Source organism: Tamandua tetradactyla, chromosome 2 (genome assembly GCF_023851605.1).
Source record: "Tamandua tetradactyla isolate mTamTet1 chromosome 2, mTamTet1.pri, whole genome shotgun sequence".
NCBI lineage: Eukaryota > Metazoa > Chordata > Mammalia > Pilosa > Myrmecophagidae > Tamandua > Tamandua tetradactyla.
In genome coordinates this window covers 129,667,735-129,695,223 of record NC_135328.1, presented here as the reverse complement: position 1 = coordinate 129,695,223, position 27,489 = coordinate 129,667,735, and the positions used below count along the sequence as shown (strand labels likewise).

General features: G+C 53.0%; 1 protein-coding gene across 1 annotated transcript in view; it reads left to right on the top strand.

The window, feature by feature from the left end:
• Window positions 1-27,489, top strand: part of CACNA1B (calcium voltage-gated channel subunit alpha1 B) — a 221,428-nt gene that overhangs the window by 145,252 nt on the left and 48,687 nt on the right. The window contains exons 21-35 of the mRNA XM_077148869.1: window positions 1,683-1,809; window positions 3,534-3,663; window positions 3,886-3,945; window positions 4,409-4,515; window positions 5,967-6,063; window positions 7,994-8,154; window positions 10,495-10,632; window positions 11,978-12,179; window positions 12,321-12,485; window positions 12,577-12,687; window positions 13,050-13,133; window positions 21,027-21,143; window positions 21,481-21,546; window positions 22,854-22,945; window positions 25,335-25,479. Of these exons, the coding sequence (XP_077004984.1) occupies window positions 1,683-1,809; window positions 3,534-3,663; window positions 3,886-3,945; window positions 4,409-4,515; window positions 5,967-6,063; window positions 7,994-8,154; window positions 10,495-10,632; window positions 11,978-12,179; window positions 12,321-12,485; window positions 12,577-12,687; window positions 13,050-13,133; window positions 21,027-21,143; window positions 21,481-21,546; window positions 22,854-22,945; window positions 25,335-25,479 (1,802 nt within the window). The remainder of the gene's footprint in view (window positions 1-1,682; window positions 1,810-3,533; window positions 3,664-3,885; window positions 3,946-4,408; window positions 4,516-5,966; window positions 6,064-7,993; window positions 8,155-10,494; window positions 10,633-11,977; window positions 12,180-12,320; window positions 12,486-12,576; window positions 12,688-13,049; window positions 13,134-21,026; window positions 21,144-21,480; window positions 21,547-22,853; window positions 22,946-25,334; window positions 25,480-27,489) is intronic.

Sequence of the window (27,489 nt, the reverse complement as noted above, 5' to 3'; positions counted from 1 at the left end):
TCTTTAAAGAAATGAAAATGAGACAGTCTTGGGAAGTGCTATAAGTTTCTGTGCTATCTCCCTGGTGTCCCTGAGCTGGAAGTTTCTAGAAAAGGTCACAAGAATTCTGTCATCCATGAAAATTAAAGTATGTATCAGATTGTTAAAATCATTGTGAGAAAAAAACTAGGCAGGGAAAACAAAATCTACCTTAAAAAAACAAAGGCCACAGCTATTTTTTTTTTTAACTTTTTTTTATTAATAAAACCAGTCAACATACAACATGAATATTCTTAACGTATCAACATTCCATACTTTGTGTGCAATCAGTAGCTCATAATATCATCACACAGTTGTATATTCATCACTATGATCATTTCTCAGAACATTTGCATCACTCTGGAAAGAGAAATAAAAATAAAAAAGAAAATATTTATACATACTATATCCCATACCCCTCCCTCTCATTGATCACTAGTATATCTCTCTACTCAATTTATTTTAACATTTGTTCTCCCCCATTATTTATTTATTTTTAATCCGTATTTTTACTCATCTGTCCATACCATTGAGCATCAGAACAAGGTTTTCACAATCACACACTTTGTGAAAGCTATATCATTATACAATCATCTTAAAGAAACATGGCTACTGGAACACAGCTCTACAGTTTCAGGCAGTTCCCTCTAGCCTCTCTAATACACCTTTAAAAAGGTGATATCTATATAACACATAAGAATAACCTCCAGGATAACCTCTCAACTCTGTTTGAAATCTTTCAGCCACTGAAACTTTATTTTGTCTCATTTCTCTCTTCCCTCTTTCAGTTGAGAAGGTTTTCTCAATCCCTTGATGCTGAGTCCCAGCTCATTCTAGGATTTCTGTACCATTTTGCCAGGGAGGTTTACACCCCTGGGAGTCATGTCTCACATAGAGAGGGGAAGGGCAGTGAGTTTGCTTGCCATGTTGGCTGAGAGAGAGAGGCCACATCCCAGCCTCAAAAGAGGTTCTCTGAGGGTGAGTCTTAGGCCTAATTTTAAGTAGGCTTAGCCTATCCTTTGCAGCGGTAAGTTTCATATGAACAAACCCCAAGATTGATAGCTCAGGCCACAGCCATTTTCACTTTTGGGAGTTTGGTTTGTGGGGAGCAGAGCCTGGGGCTGCTGAGAGGCCCAAGGGTGGGACAAGGGGAGCCAGAAAGGAGTGAGAATTCCTAGGGCTGGCATGCTGGGTCAGAGCCCCCTCAGCTTCCTGGCATGATAGAGCCCTCCTCAGGGTCCTAATAGGCAGGTCCAGCCAGGCTGGACAGGAAGATGGAGCCTGGGAGGCCACCTGCTCCCCTGCTGCAGCGGATGCCTCCTCTCTGTGCATCCTTCTACTGCCCTGGGCCTGTCCAGGAAGAGGGCTGTTGCCTCTGTCCCCCTAGGTGCCCTGTGCTGGTCTTGCTACCTGGCTGCCCCTCCCAGTGCAGCAGCCACTTGCCTCTCTCCAGGTGCATTACTGGGTCTCTGATGGGCAGTCCTGGCCATCACCACCCAGGGGGCACTGACAGCATGGGGGGCTTCCCAGTGCCGCTTGGCTGTTAGCCACATGCCCTGTGGTGGGGTGGACAGCGAGACTTGGGCTGCTTCCCGGTGTGCTCCTGTGGGGCGGGAGTTTGGGTGCACACACGGCATCCCCCCGGGTGACCTGTGTCTCTGCAGGTGGAAGCGTGGACCTGGAGAGCCAGGCAGAGGGGAGGAAGGAGGTGGACGCGGATGATGCGATGAGGAGTGGCCCCCGGCCCATCGTCCCGTACAGCTCCATGTTCTGTTTGAGCCCCACAAACCTGTGAGTTGCCCTTGGTCTGCCCCCAACCACGTGCTGGTCAGTCTGCCTGCTCCTGCTGTCCACACCCACAGGTGCCCCCATCTCAGCCTCAGCTAACCAGTCACACCCAAGGTCAAGATGTAGGGGCCTTTGGGAGGTACACAGAACCTGCTCATCCATCTTTGCTCCAGGGCCCTGAGCCCCAATGCCAGTCCTACCCCAGGCGTGTCCCCCCTGCATACACCACCCTTCACACACACCTTTTTCTCTTGCACCAGCACCCCTGGGCATGCACACATGCATTGTGTTCACGTTGCACATACATCCATGTATCTGCAGTCAACAGTTGTGGGTCCATTGTGCATTTGCTACTGGCCCACTCAGGTGGGAAGTAGGGCAGTGCTGGAAAAAGATGGTGTGCTGTCAGCACTGACTGCATCGGGGAGGGAGCAGGTGAGGAGGGCATGCAGGTGAGGAGGTGTGTGCAGGCGAGGAGGTGTGTGCAGGCGAGGAGGTGTGTGCAGGCTCCTGTGCTGGGGGCAGCAGTCCTATCACCCAGACTGAGGTTAAGGTTTCTCTAACAGCTGAAACCTGGAGGGTGAATGGGGTTCGGGTGAAAGAGGAGAAAGAACATTTCTTGCAGAGGGAACAGCAAGGTGGACATGTACAGAAGGAGGCAGGAATTGGGATGACCCTTGAAGAGTAAGGAGCAGCAAGGATGAAGGACGCAGTGGGGGGGGGGGGGGCCTTGGCCAGCTGTCACAGTCTCAGGTTAGAGAGGGTGGAGGGCTGCACAGGACAGCAGTGATGGAGAGGTTTGGAGAGAAATTTCTGAGGCAAAAACTCCAGGATTTGATGATAAATTACCTATGGAAGGGGAAGATGTCAAGGACACATCCAGAATGTCTCCTTAATAAGAGAAGGGCAGATTGTGGGATGGAGCAGTGGGGGTGACTCGGGGAAGTGGATGCAGGAATATGAGTTTGGGGTAGAGGTGAGCTTGAGATGGAAACAGCCGCGAGAAAGACCATCAGCCCAGAATGCATTCTGTATTAGCAGAGCGAGGCTGAAGGCGAAGCGTGTTCCCATAATGAGGGTGAGAAGTGGTTGGCACCGTGAGCAGTGCCTTGAGCTGAAGTGCCGGGTGGTGGTCAGTGGGCCAGAGCTGAGCGTGGTGGGAAGGGGCAGCAGAAGAGAGAGGGCAGTGGCCAAAGGAAGTGAGGGCCTGGGATGTGATGGTGGCGGTCCAAGTGGCCGCTGAGCAGGAGAGCTGTCCAGTACGAGCGGTTGATCCACCACTGCTGGTCGAGCAGCTGGAGGGGATGGCAGCTGAAATAGGGGCTGTGCTCACATGCAGGATGCCGCACCCAGTGGGATCAGAGGAAGCCCTAGGGTGAGACCTGCTCTCCACAAGAGCGTTGGCCAAAGGCTCCTCTCTGGATGCCTGACTGAAAAGGATGGGAGCTGGTCACTTTGGCCCTGAGGTCTCTCCTTTTGTAGGCATGAGAGCAGCCTCGGGCTGAACATATGGGAAGGTGTATTTACATTCCAGTACAGCTTTATTTACAAAGCAGTGGCCTGCCTGACTTGGCCGACAGGTAGAGTTAGCTGGCCCCAGCCTTTTCCCGCCTCTTCCGGGGACTCCTCATGGATCCCTTGGGTCGGGAGTACGCAGCGGGGCTCAGGTGCAGCCCGGGACCCTGCCTGGCCCACCTTGGGGCTGTGACCAACTTTGCCTGCCCCAGGCTCCGTCGCTGCTGCCACTACATTGTGAGCCTGCGTTACTTCGAGATGGTCATCCTCGTGGTCATCACCCTGAGTAGCATCGCCCTGGCTGCCGAGGACCCTGTGCGCACGGACTCGCCCAGGAACAATGTGAGGGCCCGTGGCTGGGTGTGCAGACCCGTCCTGTGGACCTTGCTTGGAGGGCTGCCTGTGGGCGGCGGGGGGCTACTGGTCAAGCTGGGGCTGAGGCTGGAGGGGTCTGTATCCAGCGGGACACCTGAGCCAAAGCGCCCCGCCCCAAGACCTTTGCCCTCAGGCCCCTGGTTTGGCCCTTGGGCTCAGCCTTTGAGAAGAGCCTCCTTTTGGTTCCAGGCTCTGAAATACCTGGATTACATTTTCACAGGCGTCTTCACCTTCGAGATGGTGATAAAGGTGAGCTCTGTGGTGGTCCTGGGCGTGGCTGAGGGTAGGGTGTGTGTGCAGCACAGTGAGCAGGCGCCCCTGTGCTCCGCGGCTCCTGCAGTGGGCGTGGCGGCTCCCCTACTACGGACCAGAAGCCTGAGCCCTAGAGGGGTTTCTGTGCTTGCCAGAGCCATCAGCCAGGGCCGGCAGGGCAGGATGCACACAGGTCCATCAGAGCCTGCTGGCTGTCCCTCCAACCACTGTCCCCCTGAGGGTCTGTCCCGTGAGCTGGCCCAGGTGGATCTCGCCAAGCAAGCACCTCTGAGGGATGTGTGTACCAGCGGCCATGGGATGCTGGTGCCCCCAGAGTCCTCAGAGGCTATGTCCTGTTCCCCTGCTGGGTGTGATGCAGGCCACACACATCCCCTCTGGGGCCTGGCTCTGCCTCTTTTCTGGGATAGTCCTCACCCTAGGGCATGTTTCTCTCCTAAAGATGATTGACCTGGGGCTGCTGCTGCACCCTGGGGCCTACTTCCGGGACCTGTGGAACATCCTGGACTTCATTGTGGTCAGTGGGGCCCTCGTGGCGTTTGCCTTCTCGTAAGTACCCACGTCTGCGCTGGCCTCCAGCCAGGCTGCAGCTCCAGGAGATGGGAGGGGTGCAGAGGGGAACCCTGTAGGCTTCCCTGGCTGTCCTGGCTCCCCTGCCCTGAGAGGCCGTCTGTGCTTGAGGCAGGGGGTGCCCAGGCCAGTCCCTGACATGCCCCTGGTCCTGGAATTGCCACACTTGTCTTGGGCCTCCACTGGCCTGTCATGTGGGTCCTTTGGAGCAGCTCTAGCAGCTCCAAGGTGAGGACCTGGCCCAGGAGCCCTCCACTGTTCTGCACGGCATGGTCAGCTGTGCACCCTTCCCCTTTGGGATTTTGGGCTGAATTCCCTATCACCTGGCCAGGATTTTGGGCCATCGTGACCCTCACAGAGGGGGAGCTTCATAAGGCTGGGATTTGGGGCCTTGGGGGTAGCTGGGGATGGGAAGACACCAGGAGGCTGGGCAGGTTGGGGAGACTCCTGGGAAGTTGTGGGGTGAGTCCAGACGTGAGGATGGCCCCCGACAGATGGCAGGGACCAGGGAAAGGGTCTTCGTCTTCTCTGAGCCCTCCGGGGGCTCCCCTCCTGTCTCTGCTGACTGTGCTCTCTCTGTCTTCCTGTTGCTGGACTCTCCGTAGGAGCTTCATGGGGTAATTCTTCCCACGCCCCCACCCACTGCCGGCCCTCTCGGGGTCCCACCCCACCCACCCCTGCCGCATGCTGCCAGGGCCAGTCCTTCTGCCTGCCTTCCTGCCTCCTCAGGCCCGGGAAGGCAGCGCTTCCTCACACTTGCTGCAAGCTGGGAACTTGGCCCCGGGGCCGGTGTGGGGCTCTGGGTGGGTGCTGCAGCCCCAGTGGTGCTGTCTCATGTGGCTCCTCCCCTCAGACCACACTCTTTTTTCTCTTCCCACCCAAGCCTGCCCCTTGCAAGTCCAGCTGACTCTTCTGGATGTCTTAGGGGACCCTCCTTTTATGATAAAGGAAGTGAGGGCTTTGTCAGAACTCATGAGGAACTTTGTAGTGAGAATGCTGCAGCTGGAAGGGGGATTAGGGGCAGCCCCCAACTCAGGAGGGGAAGGGGTGAGATCTAGGAGGCTTCCTAGTAAGAGACAAAGCAGGCACAGAGCTGGCAGGAGAGAAAGTGTGTCCTCTGGACCCTCTACACATGCTGCTCAGCGCTCTGCCTCAGCACGGTGGCCAGAGGAAGCTGGTCTTGGGGTGGGTCAGGGGAGCTCAGGGGTGATGGCCCCAGAGGCTGGATTCGTTCCCTCCTGGGATTCCCCCGACCCCCAAGTATCTGTTGACCCTACTCTGGTCTCTATCTGCTGTGATGCTGGAGAAGTGAGAGGCAGAGGCCTCACAGCCTGTGGGAAAGAGGTGTGTGACAGCTGGCGGTGAGCTGCATGGGAGCCATACACCTGTGTGTCCTCTGCCCGCCTGCATCTGTGGCTTCTCCCTTCTAGAGGATCCAAAGGGAAAGACATCAGCACCATCAAGTCTCTCAGAGTTCTGCGTGTCCTGCGGCCTCTCAAGACCATCAAGCGGCTGCCTAAACTCAAGGTTGGAGCCTAGAGTCAGAGTGGAGGGGCAGGCTGGTGTGCATGTGTGCATCTGTGCATGCATGTGTGTGTGCACATGTGCAAGTGTTTGCACATGTACCTACATGTGGGCATGTATGGATTGTTTAGTGTGCACATTTGTACACCTGAGTGTATGTATGTTGGTGAGTGTGTATGCTGTGAGCAGTTTGCAGGTGTGAATATATGTGTTCATCTGTGCATGTGTATGTGTGGGTTGTGTGTATATTTGTTCTGTATACATGTGTGTGTATGTAGGCTCATGTATTCACGTGTGTATATGTGCCTATGGAGGAGCTGTGAGCATAGTATAGTGTGCATGTATGTGTATGCACATGTCAGCATGTGTGTATATGCATGTATGTTTGCACATGTGTGCATGCATATATGTGCACGTTTGTATGTGGATTATGAGTGTGTGCTGTGAGTATGTGAGTGTGAATGGGTGTGTGGGTGTGTGCATCATGCATATGTGGCTTGGATGTTTGTGCATATTCTCTGTATGCGTGTGTGCATGCATGTGTTCAAGTATTCACTTGTGCATGCGCCTGTGTGTATACAGTGTGCAGGTATGCACGTCAGCATGTCCGTATGTATATGCATGTATGTGCATGTATGGACTGTGTGTGCATGTGTTGTGTGCACATGCATGTGTCCATGCGTCCATGTATGTGCATGTGGATGTTACATAGTATGTTCTGTGAACATGTGTGAATGTGCATGCATGTCCGCACATACATGTATCTGTGTGTGTGCACATAAGGACTGTGTGTGCCTGATTGTGCACTTATGCATATGCATCCATAAGTGCTGTACACCTGTCCGTGTGTGTGGATATGTGCACATGTGCCTGAATGTGTGCATTCACATGTGTGCAGTTGTGGTTGAGTGCTGTGTGTGTGTGTCCATGTGACTGGTCCCTATTGCAGAGTGGAGGGAAGGTCCCACATTTAACTTCTCAGATCTCAGCCCTGCAGGGGTGTCTTTCAGCTCTAGGTCCCCTTGGTAAGATTTCTCTTCCTTAACTGGTGGAGCAGAGTATTCTCAACAACAGCTGTTGTGTACTGAGGCAAGAGTGCCAGGAGCAGCAGAGAAGCATGGGAGGGGATGGAGACTCAGGGGAAGCAGGGTTCCTAGGGAGGGCCCTGGGAAGGGGAAAGAGTGAGAACCAAGTGCTTTCGTTTATTTGCCTTAACTCATCCAAGCCTCCAAAACCTTGCATGGTAGGGTGTTAATATTAACAGCTTGAAAATTGAGCTTTGGAAACATTAAACAACATGAGAACATACCAAAGACAATTTGCTTAGGATCTGTGTGTGCAGGGGCCAGGTTGGGAGGTGACTAGAGAAGACAGCCAGGGGCCCTGTGGGTCCAGGTGAGGAGTTGGCACTTGGTCTGGCAGGAACAGATGTCTTGTGAGTGGCAGTTGGGCTGGTTGGGTTGCTGCTGACTCGTGGCGGGGGGTGGGTGGCACTGGGCAGGAGCTTAGAAGATGGTGGTGGCCTGTTGTCTTGTTGCAGGCAAACAGACACATTTCAGAAAACCCAAAGGGCTGTCTTCTTAGCATGTTCAGAGAAACTGGAGAATGTGAGACCCTCTCCCCAGTCCCAGGTGGTGATTGCCACAGATGAGAGGGCCATGAAATTCTCTCAGAGTCTCTGCCTGGCAGCTGGGCCCGGCACCTGCTCAGCTACCTCTAGTCTGTCCCCTGTTGGTTCCAGCAACCAACAGAGCCTCTGGCAGGACCCGGGGCTTTCCCACATACAGACTTGGGGACGAGCTCAGGCGCAGGCCTCCTGCATAAGAGAGAGCCATCGCAGTCTGGTTCCCACTTCCAGGTGTGGCACCACCCTCCTTGCAGGCATTGCAAGATCTGGGCCTCAGTGGCCCCTCACATGCCCCCTCGCCTGCAGGCTGTGTTCGACTGCGTGGTGAACTCCCTGAAGAACGTGCTCAACATCCTCATCGTCTACATGCTCTTCATGTTTATCTTCGCGGTCATCGCTGTGCAGCTCTTCAAGGGGAAGTTTTTCTACTGTACTGACAAGTCCAAGGAGCTGGAGAGGGACTGCAGGTAAACTGAGGCTGGGCAGGTGTGTGTGTCAGGGGATGCCGACAAGGCTCCGAGTGGGCGAGAGGTGCACCAGCCTCCACCCTGGAGAGAGGCAGGGTGCTCTTCTGCTCCCACTGCCGCCCCAGGAACCCTCAGATGAGCTCCAGGCATCCCAGGACTGTAGCCAGAGAGAGCCCAGCTGTCTAAAGCCAGAGGGCCCTGCTGTCTGTGGGCACAGAGCTCCGCAGCCTTTGAGTGTACGTACAGAAAGGTGCTGACTCCTTGGACCCTCAGCCTGCCCTCTGACCGCAGCACAGTACCCCAGAGCCCTCTGCACCCTTCCTCCCGCCGTAGAGTCCATGCACTGTGGGGTCAGTCCCTGTGTGCTCCCTCGTGTCTGTGAGCTTCTTCCATGTTGTTGTGCATGGTTGTGGATGCTCTGTCTGAAAACACCCATCCACCCTTCCCGCCGTGGTCTCATGGGGCTGCCGTGCACCCCAGTGCTGGGCTGGCCAATTCCAAGCCCCGAGCCAGCAGCCATGCTGGGAGGTGCCTGGGGTGGGCGGTGTCTGGGTGTCCTGCCCAGCTGCAGCCTCGATTCCTGGCTGTTTGACCTCAGCACCCTTGTTTGGTAAGTGCCTGTTCTTTACCAGGCCTGTGGCTGGTAGACATCCTCTCCCCTCTGCAGGGGGATTTCTATTCTTTTAAATTCTTTGTTCTTTTAAAGAACAAGGTTCTTTATTTCAATATAGTCCAGTGTTTGTCTTTTTTTTCTTTTATGTCTAGTTTTTTCTTTTTAACCATGTTTAAGAATGTGCTCCAAGATCGGGGGATGTTCTCTTATGTGTTGAAAGTTTTATTTTTGCCTTTCACATCTCGATCTGCATCTGTTAGGAGTTGATGTTTGTGTGTTGCATGAGGTTCAGATAATTTTTCTCCAGTTGGCCCATTTATTTGACAAAACCATCCTTCCCTACTGCAATGCAGCCTTTCTTCTATTCTTGGGGATATTTTAATTTAGATACAATTCACGTAGTATACAGTTCATCTGTTTAAAGTGCACAATTGCACATATTTATAGATTTGTGCAACCCTGACCACTATCCATTTTAGAACATTTTCATTTTCTCAAAAAAATACCATCCCCTTTAGCTAGCACACCCTGTCTTTCACAGCCCACCCCAAGGCCGCGGCAACCACTAAGCTGCCTCCTGCTTCCACGTGAATGCAAGCATATCATGCCCGGTGTTTGTGTCTGGCTTCTTTCACATGGTGTTATGCTCTCAGGGCTTATCCATGCTATAGCATGTCATGGCACTTCATTTCTTCTTGCAGCAAATTATGTTCCATCATATGGATAGACCACATTTTGTTTTTCCACTCATCAGTAGAGGGACATTCAGGTTGTTTCCATCTTTTGGTTGTTGTGAACGATGCTGCTGTGAACATTTGTGTGTGTTTTTGAGCGAACATTCATTTTCACTTCTCTTGGGTCTGTGCCTAGGAGTCGCATTGCTGGGTCACATGGAAATTTTATGTTTAGCCTTTTTGAGGAGCTGCCATCCTGTTTTCTAAAGTGGCTGCACCATTTTACATTCATACCAGCAACATATGAATCAGCTTCTCCACATCCTCACCAGCACTTGGTATTATCTTTCCTTTTGATTCTAGTCATCCCAGTGAGCGCAAGGTGGTGTCTCACTGTGGTTTTGACTTGCATTTCCCTGATGGCCAGTGATGTTGAGCATCTTTTCATGTGCTTATTGGCCATTTGTATAACTTCTTTGGAGAAATTTATGCAGGTCCTTTGCCCATTTTTTTTATTGGGTTATTTATGTATTGGGTTATTATTTATCAGGTCCCTTATCAGATATGTGAATATTGGGTTGTTTATTTATTGGGTCCCTTATCAGATATATGAATAGCAGACATTTCCTCCCATCCTGTGGACTGTCTATGTGCTTTACTTGATGGTGTCCTTCAAACACAAATGCTTTCACTTTTGAAGAAGACTAATTTATCTGTTTGGTTGTTTTGCTTATTCTTTTGGTGAATATCTAAGAAACTGTTGCCAAATATAAGATCTGGAAGGTAATCTCTATGTTTCCTTCTGAGAATTTTCTAGTTTAGTTGGGCCTTTGGTCCATTTTGAATTAAGTTTTGTACAAGTTGTGAGTTGGGAGGTCCAGTTTCTCTCTGTTGCGTGTGGATTTCCAGGTGTCCCAGCACCGTCTGTTCGGGAGACTGTCCTTCCCTTCATTGAATGGTCTTGGTGCTCTCATAAGGTCAGTTGATCATAGATCTCTGGGTTTACTCTGGATCCTGATTTAACTTCTCCCTCCTCTGTGCTTCTACCCCCAGGGGCCAGTATTTGGATTATGAAAAGGAGGAAGTGGAGGCTCAGCCCCGGCAGTGGAAGAAATACGACTTCCACTACGACAACGTGCTCTGGGCTCTGCTGACACTGTTCACCGTGTCCACGGGAGAAGGGTGGCCCATGTGAGTGGCCACTGTCTCATCTTGGCCGGCCAGATAGGCCAGGGGCTGGAGGTGCAGGATCGCGAAGCATGGTCCTGCCCTCCAGGAGTTGGCAGCCTGGGGGAGGAGGAGATTAGACCAGAGAGGACGTCACAGGGGCCTTTTCAGGGGCTGGAGGCCCAAGAGTGTGCCCCTGGTTCTCCCTGAGTGAACGAACTGGCCCAGGTTAAGGACAGCCCTGAGGGGTGGGCTCAGTGCCACACTGGGTTGTGGGCAGTATCCCTTTGGGGTGGGGAGGGCTTCCCCCTTAGAAGGTAGAATCAGTGTGCCAGGAGCAGACTCTCCATGGGAGGAACCCTCTGAGCCCAGGGCTTTTTCCTGAAGATGAGTGGGCTGGGGGTGAGCACATGGGCTGGAGGTGAGTGGGTGGTGGGCTGGGCGTGAGCACATGGGCTGGGGGTGAGTGGGTAGTGGGCTGGGCGTGAGCACATGGGCTGGGGGTGAGTGGGTGGTGGGCTGGGCATCAGCACGTGGGCTGGAGGTGAGTGGGTGGTGGGCTGGGCGTGAGTATGTGGGCTGGGGGTGAGTGGGTGGTGGGCTGGGGGTGAGCACGTGGACTGGGGGTGAGTGAGCGATGGGCTGGGCATGAACACATGGGCTGGGGGTGAGTGGGTGGTGGGCTGGGCGTGAGCACATGGGCTGGGGGTGAGTGGATGGTGGGCTGGGCGTGAGCAAATGGGTTGGGGGTGAGTGGGTGGTGGGCTGGGCGTGAGCACGTGGGCTGGAGGTGAGTGGGTGGTGGGCTGGGCGTGAGTACGTGGGCTGGGGGTGAGTGGGTGGTGGGCTGGGCGTGAGCACGTGGGCTGGAGGTGAGTGGGTGGTGGGCTGGGCGTGAGTACGTGGGCTGGGGGTGAGTGGGTGGTGGGCTGGGGGTAAATGGGTGGGCTGGGAGTAAGTGGGTGGTGGACTTGGGGGTAAGTGGGTGGGCTGGGGATAAGTAGGTAGTTTGGAGCTGAACAGGTAGTGGCCTGGAATGAGTTGGATGGGCTGGAGGTCAGTGGGTAGTGGGCTGGAAGTGATTGGGTGGTGGGCAGGGGACTGGGAGTGAGTGGGTGGCTGAGGTGAGTGGACTGGCCAAGCCTCTTTTACCTTCTGTTTCTGGGGTGGAGCTCAGGTACCCTGGAGCCCTCCCTGTGGGGTCCTCCTCCAGTCTGGGCAGGAGCCCTGCAGGGAAGGGTTGAGCCCACCACAGGGCATCAACTTCAGTGTAGCAGGGCTGCTGGGCCCGGTGTCGCTTCCCTCCACCCTGCAATGTGGGTCTTGGCCCCGGCCGGTGCCCGTTCCCGAGGCTTGGCTCTTGGCGCAGGGTGCTGAAGCACTCCGTGGATGCCACCTACGAGGAGCAGGGCCCGAGTCCTGGGTACCGCATGGAGCTGTCCATCTTCTACGTCGTCTACTTTGTGGTCTTCCCCTTCTTCTTTGTCAACATCTTCGTGGCCTTGATCATCATCACCTTCCAGGAGCAGGGGGACAAGGTGATGTCCGAATGCAGCCTGGAAAAGAACGAGGTGCGCAGCCTGCTCCGGGCAGCTGTCGGTGCTCCTTCTGCACGGGGCCTGGGCGAGGTGGGCACAGCGAGCTCCTTCTGCTGGTGCCCGCTTGCTCCCCGTGTCTCTTCCCTGCTCACCTGCCCCCTTGGCCTTGCACAGAGGGCATGCATCGACTTCGCCATCAGTGCCAAGCCCCTGACGACGTACATGCCGCAGAACAAGCAGTCGTTCCAGTACAAGACGTGGACATTCGTGGTGTCCCCACCCTTCGAGTACTTCATCATGGCCATGATAGCCCTCAACACGGTCGTGCTGATGATGAAGGTGAGTGGCAGCAGGGGAAGGGCTCGTCAGCCCGGGCGTGGGGCGCCCGAGGTGGCTGTGCCCACGGCTGACAGCGCTCGTCTTCCGGCAGTTTCACGGGGCGCCCGACGAGTATGAGGTGATGCTGAAGTGCCTGAACATCATGTTCACGTCCATGTTCTCGATGGAGTGTGCGCTGAAGATCACTGCCTTTGGGGTGCTGGTGCGTGGCTTTGCTGTCTCCCCTGCAGAGGTGCTCGGGGCTCACCATCAGAGCTGGGGTTCCTGGAACCCCCAAGATCATACATAAGCTGCAGGGGCCCTGGGAGGGCTGCTCGGACGCCACAGCTACCCGCACTCTGTGCCCCCTGCCTGGGCCGGGCCGTTCTCCCCAGACACTGTGCCTTGGTGTTACCACACGTCCCAGTGTCCAGGCACCTGACTGGGGCCCGCTCTCTGCTGGGCGGCCCTCCCAGCTAGTGCTGAGTGTCCAGTGCTCACCCTCCTCCCTCCCTCCTGCCGCTAGCTGTGCCCCTGCCTGCAGAGCCCCCCACCCTCGCCCTAACGGCCCTTCTTTCTCTCTAGAACTACTTCAGAGATGCCTGGAACGTCTTTGACTTTGTCACTGTGCTGGGAAGTATTACTGATATTTTAGTCACGGAGATTGCGGTAAGTGGTGTTTCCTGCCCCCTCCAGTGCCCCAAAGTGGTTGCCTCTGGAGGCTGCTCCCCAGGCCCCGGGAGCACTTGCTGCTCTCCAGGGGAGAGTCGGGGACTGGCATCGTGTCAGCACATGCTCTTTCCTGGATAAGAAAGTGGCCCCCATGGTCCGCCAGGCTGTGTGGAGAGTCACCTGGAGCTCAGGAATAGCAGTCGACAGGAAAAGGTGCACGCTTTATATTTCTGTGAGTCTAATAAATTGGCATTAAATAATACATAAGTGAAAACCATAAAACTTAGAGCATTTTAAAATATTAGGCTTATTTAATGTGCATATATAAAGCACAGCCCCAACGCCTAGAGATTCTTATTCTATCAAATGTGAATTTTTTCTGAGAATTGACTAGTCTCAACAAATTTCAAAGACTCTGATTCATAAAGACAACACCCTTGGAGTACAAGACATTAAGTTAGGCATAAATAGCAGAAAAATTCATCTGTGGCTGTTCTTTTGCTTTTTCCAGGAACAGGCTCTGAGGTGAGGGCTCATGCAAAGTGCTCCCAGCAGAACCATAGGGGCTGGGAGGTGAATCGTGAGGAGGGCAGCAGTGTCCCCAGGGGCTAGACTCAGTGCATCCCCACCTCAGGCTGCTCCCTCAGTCCTGGGGAGGGCCTGGAAGGGGTTTGTCCCCATATCTAGGAAGCTGCACCTGGGGCTGGTGAGAGGCACTCAAGGCCACTGTGCTGGCCCCCGTTGGGCTAGTGTCCACCCTCTGCTCTCCTGTTCCGGTCGCCTGGCCAAGGGGCCCTGGCCCTCAGGCCCCACACCCTAACTGCGGGCTGCCGGGACCCAGCCCACATCTGGAAGGCCCCAGCACCCCCGCTTTGGGCAGACTTCTCTCTTGCTTTGGCAGTGAGAGGGATGAGGCTTAGGGCCAGCGCAGGGACTGGGGCTTCACACCTGGAGTCCCCATTCACCTCGCCCCTGGGCCCCTGGGGTGCTGCCTGGGGAACTTTGTTTTCTGGGCCCATGCGTCCAGTTGTGGGCACCCACCACTGAGCACTGACACTAGTTCTTGGTGAAGGACATGCCAGTGTTCTTGTTAGCACTGTGCAGCATTTCCCAGGCCCACGGTGTGGAGTTGAGGGTTCCATGGCACACTGGGGCCTCCTTTGCACGTCATGGCTTATCCGGAGTTGGTGCAGTGTGGAATCCGTATGGGTGAATTTCTGTCCTGTCCCTCGGTTGCCAGTGTACGAGTGTGTAGAGTGAATGACTTCCTGAATGGCCTTCCAACCCTATTTAAAATCTCTTTAGCCATAATGACTCCATTTTATTTTATTTCTTTTCTCGTAAGTAAACCAGAGCCAGCAGTGTATAAAAAAAACCCTAATATACAGTGTTGATTTCCCCCAAATTGATCTATAGATTCAATCCAGTCCCTACAGAATAGCAATGATTTTTGTTTTGTTTTGAAACTTGACAAGCTGGTTCAAAACTTTTTAACAGCAAAGGCACAAGAAGAGTCACGACACTTAAGAAGAAGAATAAGGGGTGGCTGAGGTGGCAGGAAGGACATGTCTGGCCAGAGATAAGGTTATTATAAAGCTCTGATATGTAAGACTGTGTCATTGGCATAAAGATCACTGGGCATATCATGAAGGCACCAGGAGTCTTGAGTCAGGCTCCCACGTTTATGGAAGTTGATTTGTGATGACTGCACTGGCACTGCTCTGAGGGAGGGTCCAACAATTGATGTGGGCGTGGTCAGTAATCAATGCCAGAAAAACAGACCCGGGTCTTAGTTCATACCATTCACCAAAAGTCAGTTTAGATGGATGAAAGACTCAAGTATAAAAGGCAATGCTTTAAAGCTCTTAGAAGAAAATACAGGCAATTGTCTTTACGACTTTTAAATGCACTCGCCATTATTAAAACAAAACAATGCTGAAAAATTAAATTTCTGGTCACCCCGAAAATGAAAGACCAAGCCGTGAGCAGATGACGTTGTGCCACCCCCTTCACGTGTGCACTTAATTGCTTTCCATGTTGCAGGTTCTATTCTGAGCACTGGTGCTAAAAGAAAAAGGCTTACCTCCTTCTGGAGCTTCGTTCTGGTGGGAAGGACAGATAAGTGAGAAAGTAAGGGAAATGTATACCCTGCCAGATGGGCATTAAGTGTAAGGAGGAAACAAAGCAGAGAAGGGGTTCAAGAGGTTGGTGAATGTGGCCAGCTGGGTAGGTGACAGAGCTCGCTCGCTGAGAAGGCACCTTCTAAGGGCAGCCATGAGCACAGATACCTTGTGGCATCTGTTAGGAAGGAAAGGAAGTGAGGCTAAGGGCAGAGGGGAAGTCAACTAAGACTGGCTCTGGAGTGAGCTAGGGGCCTTCAGAGAGTTTGTGGTGTGCTCTGACTGACCTCTGAAGAGATACACTGACCACTGGAGACTGTAAGCAAAGTGGGTAGACCACGGGGGTTGTCTCTGTGCGGTTCTCCAGAGTGGATCCTGGGGGGAAGTGAGGTGGGGAAGGAGGGCAGCCAGTAGGAGGCTTGTCACCACGTGATCCACCCAGTGGTAACAGAGCTGAATCCTAGTAGGGAGCTCTGAGAGCCATGGAGAGGGCGAGCCTTCACGCAGCAAGTTGCTTGGGGTACTGGCAGCTGCTTGAAGGCTGCTGGGAGGGGTGCTCAGAGAATATTAGTTTTCCAGCCTGACCTGGAAACACCCTTGGGAAAAAAAGATGGAGATGTGGGATGCTCAGGCTTGAGGACGTGTGGGTGGTGCAGGATCAGTGCTGGGGAGCACTCCCTAACTTGGACTAGGGCACTGAGAAGTTATCGAATTCTGGATATATGTATAAAGGTAGAGCTGCTGATGGACCAGCTGTAGGCCTGAGAGACGAGGCAAGAAGGACACCAAACTTTTTAGCCTGAGCACTTGGAAAAATGAATTACTATTAATTGAAATGGGAAAGAATGTAGGTGGAAAAAATCAGCTGGTCAAACTTGGGCAGGCTAAGTTTGAGACACCCCCTAGACTTCCCAAAGGAGTTGCCCAGTTGGCAGCTGAACATATGAGCCTGGAGCTTGGAAGAGAGGACAAAGCTGGTCACATAAAATTGGGAATCACAAGCATACAAGATGGTATCAGATCCATGTGACTGAATGAAATCAATGAAGGTGAGAAAAACAGCTGAGCTCTGGGACACCTCAGCATTCAGGAGCCGGGCATCTGAGAAGAAGCTGCAAAGCCATGGCCGGAGGGTGATGGGACTTCCACATAACTGGCGGAGGGTTGATGCCAATCAGAAAAATAAAAACAACCAGTGGAAAAATGAACAAATGGAATGATTGGGCATTTTACAGAATAGAATGCATGAATGACCAAAAAAACAGGAAAATAAAATCAAGGAAATGCAAACTGTAATGGTATTGACATACCATTACACACCTACCAGTTTGTCAGACATCAGAAATCCTGATAATACTAAGTCTTGGCAAAGATGTGGAGCAGTCAGAACTCTCACTGCAGGTGGGGTGGCCATGGGTTCAACTTCCCTGGAAAAGTTTGGCATTACCAGGAACGTTGAGCATATGCACACCTACAGCAACCTCGCTTCTCAGTGTGTATCCCAGGAAGGGTCTTGTACTGGTGAACCTGGAGGCACTTGCCCAGGAGGTTGTGACAGCATTGCTCATGACAGCACAACTCTGGAACTCGTACGTGTCCACTGGTGTTCATCAGCAAGGGTGTGTTGATTCAGTGAAATGCCAGCAGCAGGGACAGATGAGTCAGTTACATCACGTCAATATGATTGCTTCTCAGAAATGTTGCACAAAAATAGCAAGCCTGGGAAGATGACTTACAGTATGATCCCTTTGTGTAGGTTAAAATGGGCATTTTAAGAGTTTGTGATAAAAATATAAATAAAGGCAACGGTTAACCAGAATGAAGGATAGTTGCTACATTTGGGGAGAAGGGAGGGGACAGCCAGGAAGGGCTTGAAAATCTGTGGTGATATTCTCTCTATTAAGCTGGTTGACAAATACATGGATATTTGTTTCATTATTTTTTAAGTGTGTGTGTGTGTATGCATTCATTTATGTATATTCCTTTGTTCGTGTGATATATTTCATGGTTTTAGAAGGTTAATGATCTGAGTGACCCAGGCAGAAAAGCCCAGTGCTGCCATTTGGGCCAAGCTGAGGTGGTTTTGTCCACATGGCCTGGTGCCATGCCTTCCCCAGTCCCCGTCCCTTCGCTGTGTGTGGGTCTTGCCCAGGGCTGTTTAGTCCAGGTGGTTTCTGAGAGGAGCAGGTAGGCTGCATTTCTCATTCCTACAGGTCTCCTTGGAAACAGAAATCTTTATTCTTCCCGGTGAAGCCATCCAAGCCCTAAGTTCCCACCTCTGAGGACACAGCTTTGGGGGTTACCGCTTGTACGCAGGGGTCTCTTGTGGGGAGTTGCTGCCCAAAGAGGCCAGCACGCAAGGCGCATGATGCGGGTGGCCCCTCGGCTGCTGGGCCTTCCTTCAAACCAACCCCTCCACGGGGGCCACCTCCAGCTCTTGACCAGGCCCTCAAAGTTCAGGCTGGTGGTGGGGCATGACTCTGAGCAGCTGCCCCATCTGCAAGCTCACAGTGCCCGGTGCCCCTGCTCTCAGCTCAGCTCATCACCTGTGCTGCCTGGAGGAGAAAAGATGAAACAAAACCCGTCGTGTGGATTCGTGGTTTTTTTTCATGAAGCAGTCACTTCATACATTTGCTTTGTGAATGTACTTTTTTCCTTAGGCAAAAATATGAGTGTCAGTTCCCATCACCAACCTAAAAAGTCAAAATAGATTTATAGTCTTAAGCAAGGGCACCAAGGGAGAGGGCTCCAAAGAAGCATAAAACTGACATTGATTTCTTTGCCTGGAAATATTTTTAAAAAGTACCTGTGAATCATCTTTGAATTTGCATTACAAACAGAAATGCAAATGACTGTCACCCTGTCTTCATAGCCTACAGGTTTCAAAAATGTTTTGATTTGATGCATTTTAAGAAAAATATGCCAAGTTTACCAAAATCTAAAATTTCCCAGTGATATGTTCAGAGTTTGAGTTTTTGCTTGTCCAATGACTCATTTTCTCTTTTGTTTTCTGTTCTTATTCTTGATTTACCTTAACCTACCTGCTGACTCGCGCCATCCAATCAACATGCAATGCGAAAACCCATGTCTCCGTCTGTGTGTTGTGCTGCTCAAACCATCACTTTGTAAATAATATGCAAATATCCATCCATGAAAACATCACATATAGGACACGGTTGGTTTCATGACTTTAAACTGTTCTTAAAATGCCTTGCTTTGCCTTGCTCTGCTTTGCTTCGCTCTGCTCCTCTTCCTCTCTCGTTTCCTGGGACTCCAGGCCCATTGCCCTCCTGGGACCTCTGGCCTCTTCTGCACTCTCCCGGCTCCTGGGGGGGGGGGGGTCCGGAGGGGCTTCTGAGAGCCCTCCCAGGGACTGTTTGATTTTTGGGAACTGGCTGAGGAGGGAGACAGGGGTCTCTGGAGTGGGAGTGTCAAGGCACATTCCCCTGTTAGGATTGGCTCAGAATTGGGGATGTTTGCAGGACATGAGTTTGGTCCTGACACCTGCAGAGCCTGGGTTCTTCAGCACAGTTTTCTGCCTTCTGCGTTGGCCCCGTCCCGCTGGCAGACATTGTGTGTGGCCACACATTGCCTTGGGGATTGGCCCGAGGCACGGGCTGGGAGGGCTGGTGGCCACTGTGGAATGTGAGGGAGCTGGAGAGTGTCCTCCTGAGTCAGGGTCATGTAGGGATGGCTGAGGTAGCATGAGGTGGCTCAGCCCCAGGAGCCGCATAGCAGGAGCTCGAGGTTCCTTCGGCCGCCCACTGTATTGCTCGGGGCTGCCTGGCAGCACTCAGGAATTCTGAGAGGAGAGCAAGGGTGTTTGCAAGCAGAGCAAACTTGCAGTTTGGGCTATGGAAAACCGTACGAAGTAGCAGGTGCTTGGGAGTCCTTTTAGAGAAAGCCGTCGTTTTGTGAGTAGAGTTTTACAGCTGGAGGGGAAGAACTTGAGTTTTGAGATCATCTGATGCCATGAAAATGTCTAGATGATGTCCTGTTGGCTTCAGACTGCACTGATTCAGGCCTCTTCCCCCTCTCACAGTGCTTGTCTGTGCAGCCCCACCCCTTACCCACACCTTCTACCCCTTCCTCATTGTGTGCGTCACCTCTTTTCAGACCACATGGGTATGCACGTGGATGTGGATATATTTTCTTTTCCAAAAAGAGATCTCCGGTCCCTTTTGGAATGGCAGCTGAGTAATGCAAGCAGGTTTCTGTGGCCGGCCCCGATGCCCCAGCCTGGGCTCAGCCTCTGCAGTGCAGGGATCCCAGCTGCCCAGCAGGAGCTCAGGAGGAGTTCTATGTGGGGCAGACCTGACCCAACCCGTAGAGCACTAGGACACAGAGCTTCCTGCTCCCTTGGGTGCCTCTGGGTGTGAGGAAGGGCTCAGCATCTGCTGCCTGTGCCCCAGAACCATGGGGTGTTGAGAGGAGACGCCCAGCCAAGGCCAGGGTGACAGGGCGGGGGCATCCTTACCCCACTCCTACACTCCCTGGGGCTTCCTAACCCCACCTCTGACATCAGTGCCCATGGAGCTGGGCTCAGAGGTGGGTGGGAGCTGCTGCTGGAGTCCTCGGCCTGGCTTCCCACTCTGCAGCGCCCCTCCCTACTAGTTTGTCCCCCACCATCTCCCCGAGGATTCCTCTCGTCAGGGTAGCTGCTTCGCCACGGGTTGCCTGTGAGCTGGACCCAGGCAGCTGCCACCTGTGACTCTCCCCGGCAGGGTGGGTGGGAACTGGCTGGAGCGCCAGTGCACGCCCCACACCCTGCTGAGGTCCATTTCTGCTGATCTAGATCATGCTTGGCCCCTTCTTGTCCTGGGTTCCCCATGGCCCCCATGCCCCTGCCCTCGAGCCTGGAAGGCCCTGTGTCCAGGAGAAACCAGTCAGAGATCCTGCTGTGAGATGGAAAAGTTTGGAGTGTCTGTGAGCACTGGGAGAGAGACGCCTCCACCTGCCCCGTGTGCTGTGTTCTCTCCTCCCTCCTTGAGGACTGACTCTGACAGTGTAAATGCATCTGAGCCTGAGCTGTCTGCACATTTGAAAACCCCAGTGTAGGAGCTGCTTGCAGGCTCTGTGTGTGCGTTTGCCGAGTAGACAGAGGGCAGGCCCTGGCCGGCTGCACATGGTGCCCCACCTGAGCACAGACATCCCCAGAGCCCGTGACTCCCAGACATTGGGGGGTGTCTATGGATTGATCTTGGGGCTTGACTTTGAGCCCCTTGGATGAGGGGGCAGTGCTCAGGCCTTCTCTGGGTTCTCCAGAGCAGACCTGGCCACCTCCCTTGTGACCCGCACGGCTCTGAGGTGCCTGTGAGAACTGCCCACCATCTGCTGTCCCAGCTGAGCCAGGAAGGGCAGGGCACGGCCAGTGAGTCCAGAAGAGGCCCCTGTAGGTGCACCCAGTGCCGCTGTGTCCTGAAGAGACGGTCACTGTCCAGGGTCCTTACTTTGAGGCCAGGTCCCTGGTGACCTCATCCCAGCTTCCCCTTGGCAGCTGCGAGCTGCTTTGGAGTGCTTTTCTCCTGTGGTGGGGTTTCTCTGGTTTGCTGCATGAGAAGCGGTTTGCAGTGATGAGCTTTATTTTTTAAAGGTTTCCTGGTGGCCGATTGCTGCTTAGACTGTGAAGTGGTAATTTTTTATTTGAACCTCTCTTTTGAATGGTTTATCTTCGGGGCCACAGGGACCTGGGAGAAGTTGTGGGTGGGAACAGCTGGCCTGAAGTTGCAGGGCGCTGAGTTCCGAAGGCCCCCCCCTCTCTTGTCCGCAGCACAACTTCATCAACCTGAGCTTTCTGCGCCTCTTCCGGGCCGCGCGGCTCATCAAGCTGCTCCGCCAGGGCTACACCATCCGCATCCTGCTGTGGACCTTCGTCCAGTCCTTCAAGGTGAAGCCCGGCCGGGGCCGCACCCCGGAGCGTGCAGGCCTCCCACCTCCTTCCCAGCCGCGGGGAGCCCTGGGGCGGGAAGCAAACCCAGGGCTCTCCTCCGAGGGCCAGGCCAGGGCCGGAGCAGACATTTCCTTATTAGTAATTACTGTCCTATCACCATTCATACGTAGGTTTTAAGTTGTCCATAGGTGACCTTTTTAATTCTCACCAAAGGTTTGAGGTAGGTTTGTGATCCCAATGTATAGTTGAAGACATTGGATGGTCGGTGGTCAGGGGGTCAGCGGTGGTCTGTGTGCGGCCATCGGCTGCCCCTGATGAGCCTGTGTCCCCGCAGGCCCTGCCCTACGTGTGTCTGCTCATCGCCATGCTCTTCTTCATCTACGCCATCATCGGCATGCAGGTGGGTGCCTGCTCCCAGCCCCGGGCATCCAGGAGTCACATGCAGGCATGTGATGAGCACCTGTCCTGACCCAGCTATCGTTTTAATTACCTTTTGTACTTACTTAGTTCTCAGAAAAACTGTTAGGGGTGAGGCCTCCGAGGCAGTTTGCCTGCGGCCATGTAGCTGATCTGGGCGGCACAGGGCTCTGCACCCAACCCCTCACCTCCTTCCCTCCCAGAACATGTATCGTCCCGCTCTCAAGTGGGACCCCACTTTGGTGAGTGGCCTTCAGACCTGGCCAGTGTTGTGGGGCTGGTGAGGCTGGGGGAGCGGGAGAACATCCACAGGAATTTGAGCTGCCTCCGCCCTGCTGAGCAGTGGCCTGGGATCCACTCTGGAGGACAGTCCCTCCCCCCTTATCTGGGGAGGCAGCTATTACTCCCCACCTGGGAGGCCCCCAGAATTGCATCCTGTCGCTGCCATGTCAGATGCTTCATGTAGGTCATCTACACCTTTTTTATTGTCCCTTGTTTTGGAAGAACATTGAAAAGATGCAAACTCCTGCACCAGTCATGACTATGTGGCATCTGGCTCTTTGCAGCAGTAGGAATGGAAAAATCTTTACAGGACCTAAATGTTAATGTATCGTGGGATAGCATCAGTGTCTTAGAAGTTAGGTGAAAGCTGATCTATTTCAGGGAAATGTCTCCTGTTTAAAATTTGTTGAGATCAGATAGCATTCTAAACAACTGTATATATTTTTCCTGTTTTGGCCTGTGCTTTACAACAGTAGGTATGTCACCAACCTTTGTTTTTTGGTGGAGATACTAAAGTTCTGTAAGTTTTTCAGCTGAATGCCAAATTGTACACTAAGTTCAATTATTGTGTTTCTTATCCTGAAAAAAACAAAATGGGTAAAGAATCCTTTGTGATATTTGCAGAGTCACTTCCAAAGAAATTCTCAATCCTTTGTGTTATTTGCAGAGAAACTTCTAAAGAAATTCTCAAATTATCTCTCAGAGCTATTGCCAGTTTCATCACTGCTTTGTAATCATTGATGAAAGCAGGAATTGAAGCCACTTCCTTTGCAGGAATCAGAACCCATGTAAACTTAGCTTCAGGCCGTCTTTCCACCAGCCCCATCAACTCACACCCATGGGCAGGCACAGAGGTGGAGCCAGACAGCCAAGAGGGCAACAGTATGTGCAGAGACCAGTGGTGTCTCTGCTGGGAGGGGCGGCCCAGCTCGTGAGGCCCTTCATGGGTGCCCCCACACTCCAGGCCTGCAGAGCACTGGCCACCCACTGTCTTTCTTCACACCTCAGGTTTTTGGGAATATTGCCCTGGACGACGACACCAGCATCAATCGGCACAACAACTTCCGGACTTTCCTACAAGCCCTGATGCTGTTGTTCAGGTATACTGCTTGGGCTCTGAGCCTGGATGGCTCTCCCCAGCCCCGTGGGCCGGCTCGGGGAGGACAGGGGTCAGGGGCAGCCTGGGGGACCACACCCCTCCAGTCCCAAATTGTCTGGACATCTCCAGCTCCCCCCCCTTTTCCTCCTCACTTTCCTCCTTTCCCTCCTCCTCCCTCTTCTCTTCCCTCTCCTTTTCCACCCTCCTCCTCTTCCTTTCTTTTTCCTCCTCCTCCTTCTTCTCTGTCTCTGTCTCTGTCTCTCTCTCTCTCCTTCTTTCCATAGGGCTCCCAGTGCCTGCTCCCTTAAGGATGGATTGAAGGGAAGTGGCTAAGGGAGAGTGACCTAGGAACCTCATAGTCTTTCTCTGTGCCCTGGGGGCAGCAGAGAGGCCTCCACTGGGACTGTGGTCTGAGAGGTGTGGTGAGACAGACAGAACATTGGCCAAAGCAGCTAGGTCAGCACTCGCTCTCCATCTGCCCCATCGCTCGCTGAAGTCCCTAGGCGCCAGTGATATAGCCAAGCCAGGCAGCCAGAGTAGAGCCTTGGGGGCCACGCAGCTTGTCTCTGGGCTCAGAGACCCTTGGCCCAAGCTCTGGCACCTCCCTGATGAGGAAGCATTTAGCTCAGCTGCTGCTGTCAGGTATGGTTTGCCATCTGTCAGTGGGAGCTGGGCCTATCCTGGCATCCTGTGGACAGGAGGGGGACGTATCTCCCTGCCTCTAAATCCCTCCTTCAGCCAAGGCTACCACCCTAGCCTAGAATGGAAGAGAAGAGCTTTGGTGAGGGGTTGCTGACTTCAGACCTAGGGTTTCTGACTTCAAACCCTGTGTTGGGGCCTGTTTTTGTTTGTCAAAGGCATCAGGATGTGATTTACCAGAAATGGAACAGCTTTTATAAAGGGAATTTTTATTAAGTTACAAGTTTGCAGTTCTAAGGCCATAAAAATGTCCAAACATCCAAGAAAGACACCTTGACTCAAGAAAGGGCCAGTGACATTCGGGGTTCCCCTGTCAGCTGGGACAACTTCTAGCTTTCTCTCCAGGCTTCTCATTTCAGCTTCTAGGGGGGCATTTTCTTTCTGCATCTCCAAAGGTCTCTGACTCTGTCTGCTCTAGGCTTTTAAAATGGTTCCCTCTTAAAGGACTCCAGTAAGTAACCCACCTTGAACTGTTGGAGACACATCTCCGTGGGAACGGCTTAATCAAAAAAGCTCCCACCCAGCAATATTGACCAGGATTAAAGGACACAGCTTTTCTGGGGTACACAGCAGTTTCAAGCCAGCACAGGGCCCTTCCAGTGGTTTAACCACTTCTGTTCATTTATGGACATGCATCAAGGCAAGGCCTCAGCTCAGCCCAAGGGATGCCCAGAGCACCCTCCTGACCCGGGCCAGCATTAGCTGATAGGTTAATTTTATTTCTTTATCTATTAATATCCTGCCTGGTGTTGTATATCACAGGAGCCCCGATCAGCCAGACCCAGCAGAAGCACCCTCCTACGGGCAGCTCCCCGCTGTGGCCAGGGGGTAGTGGGCCCCACTTTTGCCCAATCTTCTGCAGTTCTGGTAGAGCTGTGTCTCCTGGCCCTGAGTGAAGGAACAAAGGCCCTGATGGTGGGGGCAGCAGTGTGTCTGCAGGGCCTCTGAGGCCAGCGTGGCTGAAGCTGAGGAAGCCTGGGCCACAGCCAGAGGGGAGGTCAGAGATGATGGCCGCTGGGTCACAGGCTTGCCACTCTCGCCATGTGCCAGGGGTCATCAGAGGTTCTGCTCCATGACTGACCTGTGTTGGTGATGGCCCACTGAGCTGCTGCGCCAAGTGACTCTAGGAACTAAGGGTAGACCTGAGATGAGGTGGAAGCTCCTGCAGCAGTTCCAGGGAGAGGAGATGGTCTGTGGATCAGGTGTGAAGAGTCTGCTGCTAATTAAATTGTGGCCAGTAGAAGCTGCTGAGGATGAGGACAAGGAGAGATGAGGAGCCAAGGATGACTCAGTGCCTTTGCCCTGATCAACTGGAAGGACCATCACTGTTTGCGGACACGTGGAGGGCTGGGATGGAGCAAGTTTTGGGGGCAGATCAGGAGCTTAGGCATGTTAGGTTTGCAGTGCCGGGTGTCCACAAAGGAAAGTTCACTGTGGCACCGTACTTCCAGCTTAGTAGACTGTTTTTATAAATTAGTGCTTTATCAATTAATGGTCAATTTGGAAATGTAATGCCAGAAGATTCCTAGGAAGCATCCACTTTTTAGCTAGGCCTGGCCCATGTGCCAGCTCTCATGTGGGGACCAGAAAGGGTTGTGCTTGGTACTCCTACCTGTTCATGGGGGCCTCTATTCAGCCTGGAGCTCAGGGTTGTGCTTCTCTGGGCTTATATGCTCTGCCTTTCTCTGCAGGAGTGCCACCGGGGAGGCCTGGCATGAGATCATGCTGTCTTGTCTCAGCAACCAGGCCTGTGACGAGCATGCCAATGCCACTGAGTGTGGAAGCGACTTTGCCTACTTTTACTTCGTCTCCTTCATCTTTCTTTGCTCCTTTCTGGTGAGTTGTGGTCCCTGGGCTGTCTCACCTGCGTCTGCCTGCCTCACCTTCCACTGCCATCTTGGGACCCTGTGTCACCTGGTGAGCACCAATTTTGATCCGTCACATTATAAGCAGGTTCCATGTTGGTGGCCATCCAGAGATGATGGCCTTTTTAATCCTAGAAAGGACTCATCAAGAGAGAGCACCTGGGCGGGCCATGGTGGCTCAGTGGCAGAGTCCTCACCTGCAGTGCCAAAGACCTGGGTTCGATTCCCTGTGCCTGCCCGTGCAAAAAAAAAAAAGAAAAAAGAGAGAGAGCACCTGCCTTTATTTCTATGGAAAGGGTTTTAAGTTCCCAGGGGGCAGTCATCCCTTAGTGTCCACCTTTTAGACAGGCTCCCACTGTGGCAAAGAGATACAAACAGGCAGCTGTATAGTCAGCATGCTGGGGGTGCGTCTGCCAAAGAGAGTAGTGGGACAGGGCAAGCATATGCTGGGCTAGATTCTAGGAGCTTGGACTTTATTCTAAGCCCGGCAAGAAGCCCCTAGGAGACAAGGAGAGGAGTGGCATGGTCTGTTTTGTGTTTTAAAACCTTGCTCTGGTTTCTATGTGCTTCATCAGGAAGGGGCCATACAGTGAGCCAGGAGACAATTAGAGATGCAGGTGCCCTGGAAAAAGGTTAGGCCAAAATGGAAATGGCATGACCAGTGGCAGTAGACTGGATTGTGAAGGTGCAGTTGACACAGCTGATGGGCTGGACATGGTGTGAGAGAAACTGGGGGTGCAGGCTGATCCCGAGTCAGGGAGACCATGGAGCAGCAGTGTGGGGCTAGAGGGGGAGGGAATTGTGATGCCTCCCAGACTGTGGGTTGGAGCTGTAAATCAGGCACTGTCTGAGTCTGTGTGTTCATGGGCTGCATGGTCTCCCTGGGCCCTGCTGCCCAGCGTGGGCCAGGAACTGCATCACCCAAGAGCTTGTTAGAAATGCAGATTCCTGGGCCCCTCCCCAGACTTGCTGTATCAGCATCTCTGGCCATGGGACCCAAGGTTCTGAGTTTCACAAGTTCTCTAGGAGAATCTGTGTGTCAGAAGCCCTGATGTCAGCAAGAGCATGGACTGCTAAGAGGGGGTGACTCAGCCCTGGAGCATTTAGGGGTCAAAAAGAAACATTGGATTCAGAAATTGAGATGTTATAGTCAGCAAAGAGTGGAGAGTCAGGACCAGGACCAGGAGAAGCCCCAAGAGCCAAGGGAGGAAAGCATTTCAAGAGGGAAAGAATGATCAATAACGTGAAATATTGTTGGGAGACCAAGTAAGCCCCTGCCTGAGAATCAGTCGTTCACTGGGTTTGGAAAGTTACCTTCACAAGAGCACTTTGGTTGTGAAGTGGTGTTAAAAGCCATATTGGAGCAGGTTCAAAAGACCACGTGAGCTGAGGAAAACAGCAAGAGTAGACAAGTCCTCCAGACCATGGCCAGTGCTGTGGGGCACTCAGGTTCACGCTCGTGACCTTGGAGTGAGTCAGGCGGCATTACTTATGCTCTCCTCCAGCCATGTTCACCCTTGGTCGAGTGGGCAGAGAAGGGGATTCTTCAGATATGGAATTTCCCAGTTAAGTATAAGAAGGGAAAGAAGGTCCTGGGACTCCGAAAGTATGTAAGAGTATAATTGGGGTTGGGCCAAAGCAGAGTCAAGAGGGAAGTGAAAACAGAGAAAGTGGCAGGGTCAGAGCTTTGGAGGGCCTTTGTGGACAAAGGATTTTTGGAATGTAGGACCAGAGGAAGTGAGCTGCACAGACAGAAGAAATGGTGAGAACAGGGCATTTGGAATCTAGATTTTGGAAGTGGTACAGGCCATGCTTTTGGTAGTTGCCTGGAGTGACCTAGTCTACAAGCCCAGGAACAAGGGACTGGGTGGTGGGCAGCAGGCATGAGGAATTGGCCCTGAGAAGCCAGGCAGCTGTTGCCCATCACGAGAACAATGACAGGAGCACAAGGAGGACAAAGCAGTGAGCCAGGAGCTAAGCT